This window comes from Pavona decussata, unplaced genomic scaffold, assembly GCF_977016875.1.
Source record: "Pavona decussata unplaced genomic scaffold, jaPavDecu1.1 SCAFFOLD_214, whole genome shotgun sequence".
NCBI classification, from domain to species: domain Eukaryota; kingdom Metazoa; phylum Cnidaria; class Anthozoa; order Scleractinia; family Agariciidae; genus Pavona; species Pavona decussata.
The window spans coordinates 3958436-3971971 of NW_028145619.1; the positions used below are offsets into that span (position 1 = coordinate 3958436).

At 37.6% G+C, this 13536-nt stretch overlaps 1 protein-coding gene across 2 annotated transcripts; it reads left to right on the forward strand.

The window, feature by feature from the left end:
* Nucleotides 1-1573: 1573 nt before the first annotated feature.
* Nucleotides 1574-10884, forward strand: LOC146460373 (uncharacterized). 2 transcript variants are annotated; one of them, XM_085088344.1, is made up of 7 exons: nt 1574-1722; nt 4561-4803; nt 5956-6279; nt 6445-6780; nt 7103-7150; nt 7881-8003; nt 9880-10884. In XM_085088344.1, exons 2-7 carry the CDS (start codon nt 4644-4646, stop codon nt 10308-10310), a joined length of 1422 nt encoding a protein of 473 aa, XP_084944470.1. In that variant the 5' UTR covers nt 1574-1722; nt 4561-4643; the 3' UTR covers nt 10311-10884. The 2 variants fall into 2 exon arrangements, with proteins under 2 accessions (XP_084944470.1, XP_084944469.1); XM_085088343.1 differs by lacking the exon at nt 1574-1722 and adding an exon at nt 3196-3330.
* The last annotated feature ends 2652 nt before the right edge of the window (nt 10885-13536 follow it).

Below are 13536 nucleotides of genomic sequence, written 5' to 3' on the forward strand. Positions count from 1 at the left end.
TATTTGTCCGCCTCGAGGGGAAGAAAAAATTGATAGGGAATTTTTTTTCGATTTTCATACGAGAACAACATGAAGATTCGATCAAGAAAATATGTCATATACACTTTAAAGAGACAATACAATTTCAAAGATTTCATTTCAAGTCTAAAACCATTTAATTTTTCCCCAAACATGTTTTTCGCCTTTATTTTATTCTCGTAATTGTCATTACAGACAATGTATGAGTATAAATTTTTTGACATTCAGTCTTACATGAAAAAAGGTTCCGATTCAATCAAACAAATCCGTCATATACACTTTAATTCTAAAGTCACAAAAACAGAGATTTAAGACTAGTATTAACCTCAATTATTATATAAACCGGATATGCCTTTATAGATTCTATCGAGTGTGCATGGTTAAACCAAAACAAAAGGTACCATTCAAATTAACCAAGCGTAAACAACACGATAAACCAATGAGAACTCAAGGCAAATGCATGAAAAAAATGTCAAGCGCGGGAACACGTATGCATGGAGTACACTTTTTCTTAGCTCTTGATTGGTTGAGAAAATGGCGCGAATTTCTCAACTAATCACAGAGCGTCGGCGGAAAGAGACACTAAAGCAACGTAATGCTTTAATTTTCACAAAATCGAGCAACCATTTTTATTTTTTTCAGTTTGTTTTTCTTTCTTTTCTTTTTTTGGGCTCGAAAATAACGTCTTTTGGGTGAAATAAAATGAAATGAAATGTTAAACGTTTTACTTTTCTTGATTCTGCGTAAGCGGAAGCCGTGGCAGGTGGATCTTACATTTTATTATATTTTTATAACAGTAGGAGTTGTCTTTGTAGCGACCATGTTGGCCGTTAATTGTTACGTCAAAAAATAGTGGACGTCTCACAAAAAAATAAAAATAAGCTATAAAGGTTCCGCTGACGATCAGTGAGCTAAAAAGATCCCAGAACTGCGGGTGTCCGCTGACGTAGGAGGCCGAACATTTTGGATACGAGTTTGAGAGGATTACAGCTGTCTCAAGCGAGCGGCCACAGTATTAACTCTCTTGACAGCTGGTGAAAGAGAAAACGTGAAAGAGGATCTCCTTTTCATTAAGAACAATGAGAAATAGTTGTTTTTTTTATGTTAAAAAATAACAAATAACGTTCAGGATATCGAAGGAAAGAAAATAATTACCTTTAACGCTGAAACAAAGATTTCCATTTATCGGGAAGAGTATTCGAAGTAAATTGTGTTAACATAAGTTAACATATGTTCACCTGACGCATTCAAATAGTAATTAGGCTTATGTAGGCGGGAAATAAATGACTTTTGTTGCTGTTTTTCCTGTATTAAGAGTATTGGAGTTTTAAGTTGCAGTTCACAAACTATTAGACAAATGCTTTAATTGATGCGCGGGTGTGATGCGGCAACGGACGTTTCAATAACAGATTCCGAATCACCATTAATAACGATTTGCCGCTGCTATAGAGTATCATTCGTCCTCAGTTATATCATTGTTTTATGTCCAAAACTCATGTATCCATATTCCTTTTTGGCTAGTGGGAACATTGATTATTATTAATATATTGCGTCACTCAAAATTTTATCATAACTTTTAGTTAAATCTTATACACGAAGAAGCCTGGTCTGGCCGGCCGAAATATTGTACAAAGGAAACAGTATACGTTGTTTCAGTTGCGTAGAATTGGACTAAAAGTTCCTGTTAGGCTGTCAGAATAGAGGGTAAGAAGGGAAGCTATTTTCAGTTTATAATTAGTTCTTGTTCGTCTGCCTCGGAAACGAAGAGTGTGGAACAAACATTCAGTCGAATACGGCTTTGGTGTGAGCCTTCGCGGGTAAATATATTCCATCTGAAAGCCACACGTACATTTTTTAATCCACGATCTGTTGTCTGGTTGTTTAATATTCTACTAGAGTCTGCAACATAAAAAAAACCTAGCTTGCGTGCAGGCGTCTCCTATTTCCATTCTTGCACTAACAAAGGAAACAGGAGGCGTCTGCACGCAGGCTGCAAAAAAGGTGCTCTTAAAAATGAGCGCGAAAAACAGGACGCATTCTTAGGTTAATTTATTTGTTTAAATCACTTCGCATTTCACATAAATATGCCATTCCGAAAACTCATTTCTCCTTTTACCCACACCAAACTGCAACGAAAACGGAACGTAACAATTAACTTTCGCGTTTTCTAAATAAATTCGCAATAATTTCTACTCATCAGTTTGTGTGATGTGGCCGAACTATCCAGGAGACGACGTCGAAGGGGAGGCTTTAATCATGCGTTCACGTTCTCCATGAAACCTTTATGTGGTCATTTCATGTTGTACCAAAGTTTATAATGCACCTGCAGAGCTTGTGTTTTGCTAATTAAAACGATTGTTTTCTGACGTTCTCGTTGCAATCGTCAACAAAACGTCACTTTCTAAAAATAGGTTCGCCTTACTTGCACTACTTCCAGACCGTCCCCATTCGTATAACTTGTATAATTTGGCCACCTATCCAGTAACAGAACAGGTGGGAACGGCGTTCAAATTGAAACAAAGAATAAAAATTTTACCATCATCCCGCTCACTTTCTCCGCAAAACCTTGAATTTCACGTTGTTGTTCGGGCGAATGTGGTGAAGAAATGTGCCAAAAATTACAACGCGCGTGTAGGGCGCGTTGCCATTTCCATTGCAACTTCGTAAACTCCCCATTCTTTGCCAACCTAAATGTGCTTAACTATCATGTGATCAAGTAAACAGGCCGCGACAATGAAGGGAATGATCACTAAAGATGGCAGCGTCGATTTGGAAAGAAAGTCACCCAGCTATGTATGTTGATATTTAGGTTTAAAGGGTTCATTCTCCACGTTAGGTAGAAGAAAACATGACACCCACACAAGTTGCCGTTATCAGAAATTTCGAGTTGACCGACGTGAGTGGGCCCGATTACGCTTTTTTTTCTGCCAAGAAAGAAATACAAAAGGTTTTACCATAAAATGAAAGTAATTTTGAATGTTATTAGTGTAAACTGTCCTTCTCAACTTAGTTTAGGATCTCAGGAGAAAACAATTTAGTGTTACCGAATTGAAACTATATTGACAACATAATGCTTCCTGTAGAAGAGACATGATTGGACCAACTCGGGTCTGACAATTTTACGTAGGCGAAGTTACAAGGAAAATACATAAAAAGATGGCTTAAAAATATCGAGAAAGCTGGCGAAATCACTCAAAGATATGCTTAAGTCGACGATACTAGACATGAAGAAAGATCATCTGCGGAAAGACTTCAAACTCTGCGTCACGAAATTCTTTTTGCTTTGTTTTTGGTTAAGTCTCATTCTCACAGGTATGTCAAACGAGTGACTATGTGTCTGTTATATGATGTATTTCAGTTGACGGTTGAACAAAGATCGGTTTACGAATCTGCCAGTGTTTACCAGTGTTTATGTACCTTCAGGGTTTATCCGTTTTCAGTAAGCAAAATAACACTACTGGAAATTTCAAAGACATCACACGCAACTTCGCAAGTGCGAAATCATGACCCAGTTCTAGAACCACAGTTAATTCCAAAGTGAACACCCAAACGATCGCACTGTCAGTTTTGCGATCGTTTCACTTGCGCGGCTTCTCTTTATGCTTTCCACGTTTAACTTATCGATAGAGTGCGAGTGAGGAAACATATCTTCAGATTTAACAACTATATAGAGTAGCGGTCTCTGGTAAAACTGATTTGTAAAAGATTATCAGCTTTCGCTTGCTTGTCTGCTACCTTCGACGGATAAAAATGATGTGTGTAAAGTGAAACGTAAAAAAAATATACAAGAAATACAAGTTAAAAGAATGTTCACAAGAATGCCAATGTTTGTTTGAAAGTGTCAGAATTAATGTTTGTTTAAAAGGATTGTATACTGTTTTGGAAGCGGAATGAGTTGTTATCAGTCGCAATCGTTTAACCTGTGTGCCAAGATTAAAGCGTCTTTCTTATAGGATAGCTCCTTTATCGATGATTGTGAATCCTGGTTACGGTTTTTCTATTATCTTTTAAAGATTTAGATTTGTTTTCTCTGTTTTAGTTAAATTCTGCAGAATCTTTCACCAGCTCTTTTGAAATTCTACTTCAGTTTCCCAATATTAAGTTTGACTTTGTAAATTTATTGTGCTCTGTTGCCCTCACTAGTAGTTTTGTTCCGTGTCTATGTATGTGTGGTTATGTTCTATAACGTATATTATATAATCTCTCCCTTGAAAACCATCAATTTATGATCCTTGTTTTTTTTCCCATCTTTAGGGCTAAGTATTAGTCTTTCTATTCTTGGCCCTTTCTCCGTTATTTTAATACCTTTACTCCTGATGTATATTGTGGAGATGACTGGAGAAGAAACAAAATCTTTCACCAAACAGGAAAAATTAACAAATTTACCAAATTGTTGGTGAAAGAGTTTGCTTCGTAGCTGCAAATTTTACTCAAAAACTGAGTTCTTATTGGTTTTCTTCTTTTCTTTCCAAGAAAATATTTCATGCAGAAGACCGTACGACAGCATGACTTTTTTGTTTTTATGTTTTTGTTTTATCGCAGATGCCTCATCCGCGGGAATCCTGGGCTGTGAAATAAAGGCTGCTCCTTACTCCTCGTCACGTGATTATCAATACTCCAATCAGATGACAGTAAAACCAGACTCCAACGTGACTCTCAACTGCTCGATCAGAAATAACGGAACAACACTTGGCAAGACATGGGAACAAGTGAAGAAAACGATTAAGCCCAAACATGGTTTGATTTTAAAGGAAGGGAATTTAATAACCCCTATATGCTTCACACGTAAGTTAATCTCCTCTCTAGTTTGCCGCAAAAGTAGCACTCATAAAATAACAATAGCGTTAAAAATAGACGCTATGGTAACATTTTCGTTCAGCCCATACATTAATAAGACCTTCTTCTTTCAAACTGCATCTCATAAAGCAAACAACAGTCATGAATAAGAACTTGAGTCAGAAAATTAATATCTGCATAATAACCTGCGGGTGAAGAGGTCATCATCCCTCGGCTATTTGTTGGAGAAATGTGTCAATAACCTTACGGAACCGACGATGTGTTTGTTTGACTGCTTGACTTCCGATTAATTTAGAATCCCTTGAGCAGACTGAGGCCATTAATTAGCGAGCACTTTCAAAAGCGACCAGGTCAGCCTGCAAACGAGTGGCGCTGGTGAGCGGTTCATACTTCTTAAACCGGGTTGAGCAGCGGTAATTAAGGACCTGAGCCAAGTCCGTGAAGGAAGGTTAAGTTACAAGTAACGCAGGTGGACTGAACTCGGTTTCTGTAGCATGAAGCAACTGTGAGCGTTGCTACTCCTTTAATTTATCCTGCAGCGGAGGCTTCGCATGGGCATCAGACCAGCGGCACTCAAGACATGGTCTCGTGGTTCTTTATTTGACTTTTATTTGTCGGCCGAAGAGAACTCACCCCTTACATAAAACGATAAAAAGTAACTTGGATTGAGTAACTTGGATTGAGAGACGATTTTTAAATTAGATATTTCTGATATTGCATCCTATTAATTTAAAACACATTTTACTAAGGATTTTAACCCTTTTATGTAAGCTTGGTAACGCAAAACGATTGCCACTTCTGGAAAGGGCAACTTATACATTTGCTAAATGGCCAGGTGGCCACTGCGAAATAGAAAATAGCGACGATATTGAAACAGGCACGTTTTGCTCGTCTTCATCCAAACGTCTGCAAAGGTTCCGGAATTAATGGAACTAGATCTTCGCCATTTTAAAAGACAAGACTGATCCTTTGCTTTGTTGTTAATTTTAAGGTGCTCTTTAGATCCAGCAGTGTCAATGGCTTTACGTTACCGATCTTACATCGAAATTAGTAATTACCGTGGTAAAGGTCTATTTTGTGTATTCTCATGTTCCGGAATATGGTCAATCGACTGCATCTATAATCTGTCTCTTCTCGTAGATACACTACAGGAAAATTTCAAGTCGACTTCCCCAAAGTATATATCCCAAAATAGTCAAGACGACTTTTCGACGTGCTCTTTCATCGGATGGCCCCTTCCTCGTGTAGTTTGGTTCAAGGATGGTAAACAAATGATCAATGGATCTCAAGGTTTTTACCACATAGAAAAGAGTCTGCCTCAATGCGATCACGCTACTTTAGAAACTACCCTTCATTTTCCACCAGCCCGCGAGGAATACGAAGCACATTACACCTGTTATGCTGAAAATATCTTCAATGGATGGTCGAGTAATCATTCCGCCAAGTTTGAGGTGATATATGAATGTAAGTCATCTGATTTAGTTCCTTTCATGAATAAAATTTGATGTAGTTTAGTTCGAATACCGTTCTGGAGTCCAGTGGAAGTATACTTTTGTGAAAGTGACGCATTGCACATGGCTGATGCAAAAAGACACACACGGGTAATAATTGAAATTGTTCTTAACACAGGTCTTGCTGATTACAGCCCAGTGATTGAGTCTAGAGCGCATGCGATAGTCTTTACCAACAACACCCTAAAGTGCTTGGTTGACTCACAATTGGATTATGAGGGTGATGAGTGCTATCTAAGATGGTATTTTAATAACATTTCACTGCCATCCGTTGAGAAGTATAAAATGGAATTAAAAAAAGATCACAGCAGATGCAAATATGCTTTCATCCTCACCATTCTGAACGTTACGGATAATGACGAGGGGACCTACAGCTGTCACATGTTCTGTGAACTGGGAAACTGGAAAAACACTTCGGCATCCATTGAGTTACTTGTGTATCCTCAGCAAACTGGTGAGAGACTCTTTTTCATCTCCATTTTAGGCAACAGTTTATTGATTATTCCGTCGATTAGTCGATCAGTCGTTTGGCTACCTGGCTGAATGATTGACTGACTGGCTGAAATACAGACTGGCCCACTTAGTAACTGTCAAAAAATATCTTACTCAACGAAACTCTGTATACGGTAAATGAGGCTGTAAGTCAAGAAGTACCTGAAGAGGAGCGTATACCAGTTCAAGACTGCCTTAATTGAAGCGTAAAGCAATTCAAAAGTAACGTTCATATGGAGGGCAATAATTCAAATTATTTTCTAACGTGCAACGTTTACTTTCAGCTTCAGAGGTTCCAACTACAGTCCCGCCAACTTATTCGGCAAACTCAGGTCAGTACAATGCTTTGACCTTGCTAGGGAGCTACTCCCTGGCAACTTTAATTTGGTGGGTGTCTGTCGCTCGTTCAGTTCTCTATTTCAGACGGAAATACATCACTTTTTCATACCATACTTTCAAACCTAGCTTTTTATAAATCCATGCCCATTTCGGACCTAAAAGAATGAGGTATGCGTGTCTTAAGTGGAGAAACACGCTTGATTCGCTTTAGCACATGATTCGTTTTAAAAATTGGACTTTACGTTTTACTGCTTTTAGACAAAGTCCTGCTAAAAATACTACGAATTCGAAATCGACTGGGAATAGTTTTCAATAGACCATTTTCCAGTTGCTTTGAAACTCATTACGAAAGCGAGGCTAATATAAGTTTTGCATAATGCATCCATTCTGTTCTGACTCACAATCTTTCGTCGGGGGCTTTAGATTTCCGTCTTCAACAAGGCTTGTCAGTTTCAAACTAAAATATCGGAATTATCAAATTAATTTCCTTTGTTCTCCTTTTCTCTGTCTGTTCTCCGCCGTAAGAAACCGTTGATAGCGTTATTTTATATTCGCTCAAGATTTTCTGGTGTTTCAGATCTTTTTCACTGATTCAAGAATTCTCAGTGGTTTGCACACGTACTGTTTACGCGAAATGCACCACGGGAATAAGTCAGAATAAAGAAGCTTATTAGCACAAGATGATACGACAGTTCATGACTTTTTATTTTTAATTTTCAGCAGGAGACAGCCCAAGAAGGTGGATCTTGCCCGTTATTATTCTGTCAGCAGGGGGTGCCTTTATTCTGATCATGTCAGTCGTGCTTCGTTGCGTCAAGAAAAAGTGGACAGCCAGGAACTTTAAACGTAGGTTAAGAACGTTTTATTCAAAGACAAATTAGTAAAGGGTCGCTATTCCACATTCTATAGGGTGCTTCACAACGGTGGCCACCAGCTGGCGACCATTCGCTGACCAAAAAGCCCAAAGATTCGGTCAATACGTCAACCTAAGCTCCAACCTTACTTGTTACACTGACGCCATGTTACACTTTACAACAGATTACCATGTCTCTTAAACAATGGTTAGAATCGAAAAGAAAAGTAGGCTCTTAGCTGAAAAAAAACAGCAATTTTTTGCTGTTCTCGCACATTCGAAACTTCTAGCGATTTTCTTAATAAACAAGTAAGACCTTTTCATTAATTTTCAATAGTGATTAACCTTGGTAATTTACATTGGGAGACTAAGTAAAACTAACTCGCCGCTAACCCCTGGTGTTGACTAAACTAGTATTTGAAATTTACTCTGACTTTGATGCTAACGGCTAAAAATTAGCTCCTAGTTGCACTAAATGCTGATATGCTACACACTGCTAGGGCAAGCAAGGAAACACTGAAAACACTGGAAGCTATGGTTGCAGAGATGGCAGAGCCTAGCCCCTAGAGTAACGGTGTCTCTAAGAGGAATCCATGTTAGAGTGTAATATAGGGTGGACCAGAAGAGGGGTGCCCTTCTAGGAGAACAATGGGTGGTCCCAAGGGGGTTTTCGGGTATATTAGTTACGGGGAGGTGCGAATGAGGCCAAATTTTGAAACCCAAAAAAAGTCCCGTCACGCTAAGGAAAACCCAAAAAAAGTCCAGCAGCCAAAAACGTAACCCAAAAAAAGTCCAAATTTTTTAAGCATCAAAAACAATAAAAGTACAAAACACCAAGAGAATGCGAGATATTTCAAGCGTCCGACTTTATTCATTCCTGGTGCATCTGTCACAAAACTTTAGGCAGACTGCAGTCATTTTTCAAAGTCGAGCGCAATATATGTTTGTTCAGGGAAACCAAAAACGGGAACATCTTGTCCTCGCCAAAATCTTAAGGGCAAAAAAAGTCCACCAGAAAATTTCAAACCCCAAAAAAGTCCCAAGCCGAGAATTTCAAACCCAAAAAAGGTCTTCGCACGTCCCCGTCACTAATATACCCGAGTACCCCCCCTGGGTGGGTGGTACCCTCTTCAGTAGGTCCAATTTTCATTGGATAGCAAAGCACTTACTCTGGGGTAAAGTGCAGCCGAGGTTCACACGTCGCCGCCACCAAAACAAAAAATTATTGACTCGGTACACATTTAGTTATTAATTAATCGTATCAGAGAGTGGGGTAATCAGCGTTACAACCAGGAATAACAAAGAGTAAATATAAAAATAACAAACGAACCAACTATTTCATATCCTCATACAGTACGGTAATAATTATATTTCTAGTCGGATGCTAGTCTTCTTGTTACCGTCAGCAGCAAACAATGTTTAGATATGACTCTTGGCAAAATTGAAAATGGCTTAGAACGTGGTTTTCAAATACCGTGTAAACTGTCTTTTGATAACCGACCCAATGGGTGGGATGGACAAAAAGTTTGGGAGAGGCAAAGAACGCTAAGGTCACTTGTTAGCAGGTGTAGAAAATCACTTAGGTTAGGGCACTTAACGATTGACCGATAGTACGACTATTGTACAATGCTTCTTATGGTGACAGGCACCGACAGACACTGACATAGAGGGCTCATTATTCCGAGTTTAAATATTTAAACTCAGTCCAATTTCTTTCAAGAGAGGTGTTCAAAAATCCGCGTTAACAGTACAATACAACAGAAACAACGCCTAGATTGCTATGCACAGAACACAATTAAACAGGATTTTAAATTAAAAACTGAATTAATAATAATTTGGTTATTTTTTTGTTTTTTTTTCTCAATACAGGTTGTCCAGAAGAGGAAATTACAAACAACAAACTGTTTGTCAGTTATAGCTCAAAGGACTTTGCATGGATCAGTGAAAATCTGATCTCTCTTCTGAACAAACACTCCGTACCTTACAGCATTCACACCCGGGACTTTGAGCTAGGAAAGCCCATCGTCCAAAACATGGCGGACAGCGTGTACGGCAGCCGCCAAGTGCTGATTGTTATGTCTGACAACTACCTGGCCAGCAACTTCTGTCGGGAAGAGCTGCATATGGCCATCCAGAGGGGAGTAGACAGGGGAGATTCGTCACTGATTCTTGTGATGATCAATAAGTTCAACAAAAGGCGATTACCTGGCGCTTTGAGAAATCAGATTTTGTTAGATTTTGAGAAACACGCAAAGAAGCAAAACTGGGAGGAGAAATTGTTGTTCGCAGTGAAGGGATAAAAGCTATAGGTCCGCGTATTTGGCAGAGTCCACAATGTATCTATAAGTAGCAAAATTCTTTATAGCTCGTAAATGAACGAAACACTGCGCTAAATCCATGAACGGGTTACTCAATAACAGGTTCACACTGGGTGGGTCAACTAGCCTGCGTAGAAAACTTTTAGGACTTTCTTTACCGAATAAGGGCCCGTTTGTCGAAGGTCCCGGTAACTTACCACGCCCAATAAGTGTCTTAAGTGACAAATGTTTCTTACCAGAAGTCAATTTTTGTTAGCTTTGAATACTAAATTTTAAAATCTTATAATTCTATGAAAACATTGGCCAAGTACCATGTCTGTAATCACTGTGTTATCGGAGAAAAAAACATTTAAATATAAACTTATCGGGTCTGGTAAGTTACCGGAACTTTCGAGAAACAGACCTCTGGTCTCCCTTTCATAAGCATAAAACAAAAAACGTGTAATTTTTCTGATACCTGAGAGATAAGCCAAAACCAGAAGAATATCATAAGGCGCCATTTTTTTTGCCCCATTTTCTAATACTTGGATTTTATTGCGATCATTTCAAATCATTGTCAATTTTACGACTATTCCAAGTATTTCACAGGGCCGACGTGGTCGAGTGGTTAGAGGCGCGGACTCGTAATCTGGAGACTCCAGGTTCAAGTGCCCTCTGTAACCACTGGCTAGATTTGTTCCGGGCTAGTCCCTTGTATAAATCCTCGGCCACGCTTTGTAAATGGCCAATTGGTAAGCCTCCCTGCCAGTTGGGATTTTTAAAGAGTTTCTGTTCTGTTTTAAATATTTGTTTGATTACACTGCCCCACAAGCTTCTAGCCTTAAATATAATCGTGTATAAATTAAATTTCCTTTTTTAAAATTTGTATTTCGCAATCCTTTCAGTAAAGTACGAAGATGGAAAAGGCCTCCCATTGTCCCACTATATTAAGTACCCCTACCGGGCGGTAAATTCAGTTTTGTTTTTTTATGAGAAGATCTGAAATTCCGTGTAAAATTCGAATAAACAAAATTAATAACGGGAAACTCAACATATTAGATAAAGGTTGTTCTTCTTAGAATCGGAAGAAATTTGTTAAGAAAGAGTGTAGTAATTTGTTGCCTATGTCTCTATGGGTATGTCTAATCCTTTATTAATTATTATTTAGGTATTTATTTATGTATAATAATAATAATAATAATAATAATAATAATAATAATAATAATAATAATCATAATCATAATCATAATCATAATCATAATCATAATCATAATAATAATAATAATAACAATAATAATAATAATAATAATAATAAAAATAATGAGAACTCTTTCTTAACATATTTCAAGCAAATTGCTATTCACAAGTTAAAAGTAGAAAAAAGAACTATTAAAACTATTTACAATTCATTTTGATGAAAAAGAGACAACTTTCAAGCCGATTTTTTTCTCATAAAGTTACAATGCTATTATTAAAAATCAATCGATAATATATACAGAGTTAAAAATCTTAAAAAAAGGGAATAATAATAATAATAATAATAATAATAATAATAATAATAATAATAATAATAATGTTTAATCATCACATGGAGTTTACAATAACGTAATTAGAAATAGTAAAACCTGGTAAAATTAATAAAAAAAGTTCATAAAAAATCATACTAAACCTAAGAAAAAATCGTCAACTAAGAATAATATTCAACTTTTAAAAGTTGTTACGTTTGCCATTAGAATAGTACTAGGGAAAAAAGCCTCGCTTTAAACGCTCAGTTCTATATTTATTCATTTATTTATTTCTGGAACTTTTCTAGGCTTAGCGGGGACACTACAACAGTTTGAGTTAATCAGTATTGTAGGCCCGTGACCGTATTGCCTTCCTTCCTTCATTTATTTATTTATTTATTTATTTATTTATTTATTATTTTATTTATTTAGTTATTTATTTGTTTATTTATTTATTTACTCACTTGCTAACTTGTATGAGCCACATACTTCACGTGGACGGTAAACGATTATTACAAACGTATTTTATAACAGTGGTGAGTAAGCTTAAAGAAACTCTATTGCTTCTGAGCTACTTAGTTTCGCCGATATAAGTATACAAGTACTTTAAGCTGCAGACATGTTAAAAAAAGGATGAAGAAAAAAAAAACTAGCTTCTACAGATAAAAATACGTTTTCTTTGAATAATAGAATTTCCGCTGACCATATTAGAGTTCAGACAGCTGTAGAACTTGATAGCACGAACCTTGATAGCACAAATCAGTGCATTGTAAGTTTTGCCTAAAGCTAAGAAAGAGGTATCATTTTCTTCTTGAGAATGTTTCCCAAGCCTATGTATATCGTTCATATCTTAGGTAATAAAGTTAGCATCATTAAAAAAAATAGATACCCACTGGTTGCTTGTGGTTACTTTTAATAGTGTAGATTTGGGTTTCATAAAAAGAGTTGATAAGATAATTTGTCTACCGAAAAGTGATTCGAGTGCTGACATCACCTTTGCAGAATCTCCTCTTTAATTAGAACTTGGCCGTGCAGCTACTTTTCCCATTATTCAGCAGTCTTCTCTTCCCTTCTTCTCTTTTTAAACTGGTTACTCCTTTCCATGACTCCTTCGTAATCGTCTATTGCTGCTGCAAGCAGTCGCTCTTCACTCTCAGGGATGTAGTGGTCTAAACCAATTCTAGCCAGGTTTTCCACAAAATCAAACCCCGTCCACCTTGCTTTCTTTGAAAGTGTAACCTTGCAACGCTATCTCTCGGATAAAGGGCATGATATTGTGGTTCTCCGATCAAGATCTTTCCACAAAATGCAGTCTATGTCGAGTATCTAAGAAGAGATACTGCCCAAGTGTTGATCCCACTGATTAACTGTAGCAGCTTCCTCGTTCTCCTGAAATACTCCTTACAAAGGGATTTCGTCATCATTTCATGCATAACCCTATCCATTTCTAAGATCCCAAGGTATTTATAGTTTCCTCCCTCTTCCAATGCCCGGATCTCTCTCCCATCTGGCAAGGTAATAGACTCGACAGTTGTTACTTTCCCTGTCTTCATGGCCAACATTGCGCATTTATCAATTCCAAAATCCATGCCATTTCATTGAATTAGAGTTTTGAAGTAGCCTAATTGGCATGTTCACTCAGATGGCATTCAGGTTTTCTTTGAACCTTCTTCAGTGGAATGGTTCCCCATGCACCTTCGGCCGGCCCACATTCTTCCAACCCC

Coding starts and splice junctions, on each gene's coding strand:
- LOC146460373 (XM_085088343.1), top strand. CDS start 3,219: ATGCTTAAGTCGACGATACTAGACATGAAGAAAGATCATCTGCGGAAA. Junction 6,280..6,444: donor GTTTGAGGTGATATATGAAT/GTAAGTCATCTG, acceptor TTCTTAACACAG/GTCTTGCTGATTACAGCCCA. Junction 8,004..9,879: donor GACAGCCAGGAACTTTAAAC/GTAGGTTAAGAA, acceptor TTCTCAATACAG/GTTGTCCAGAAGAGGAAATT.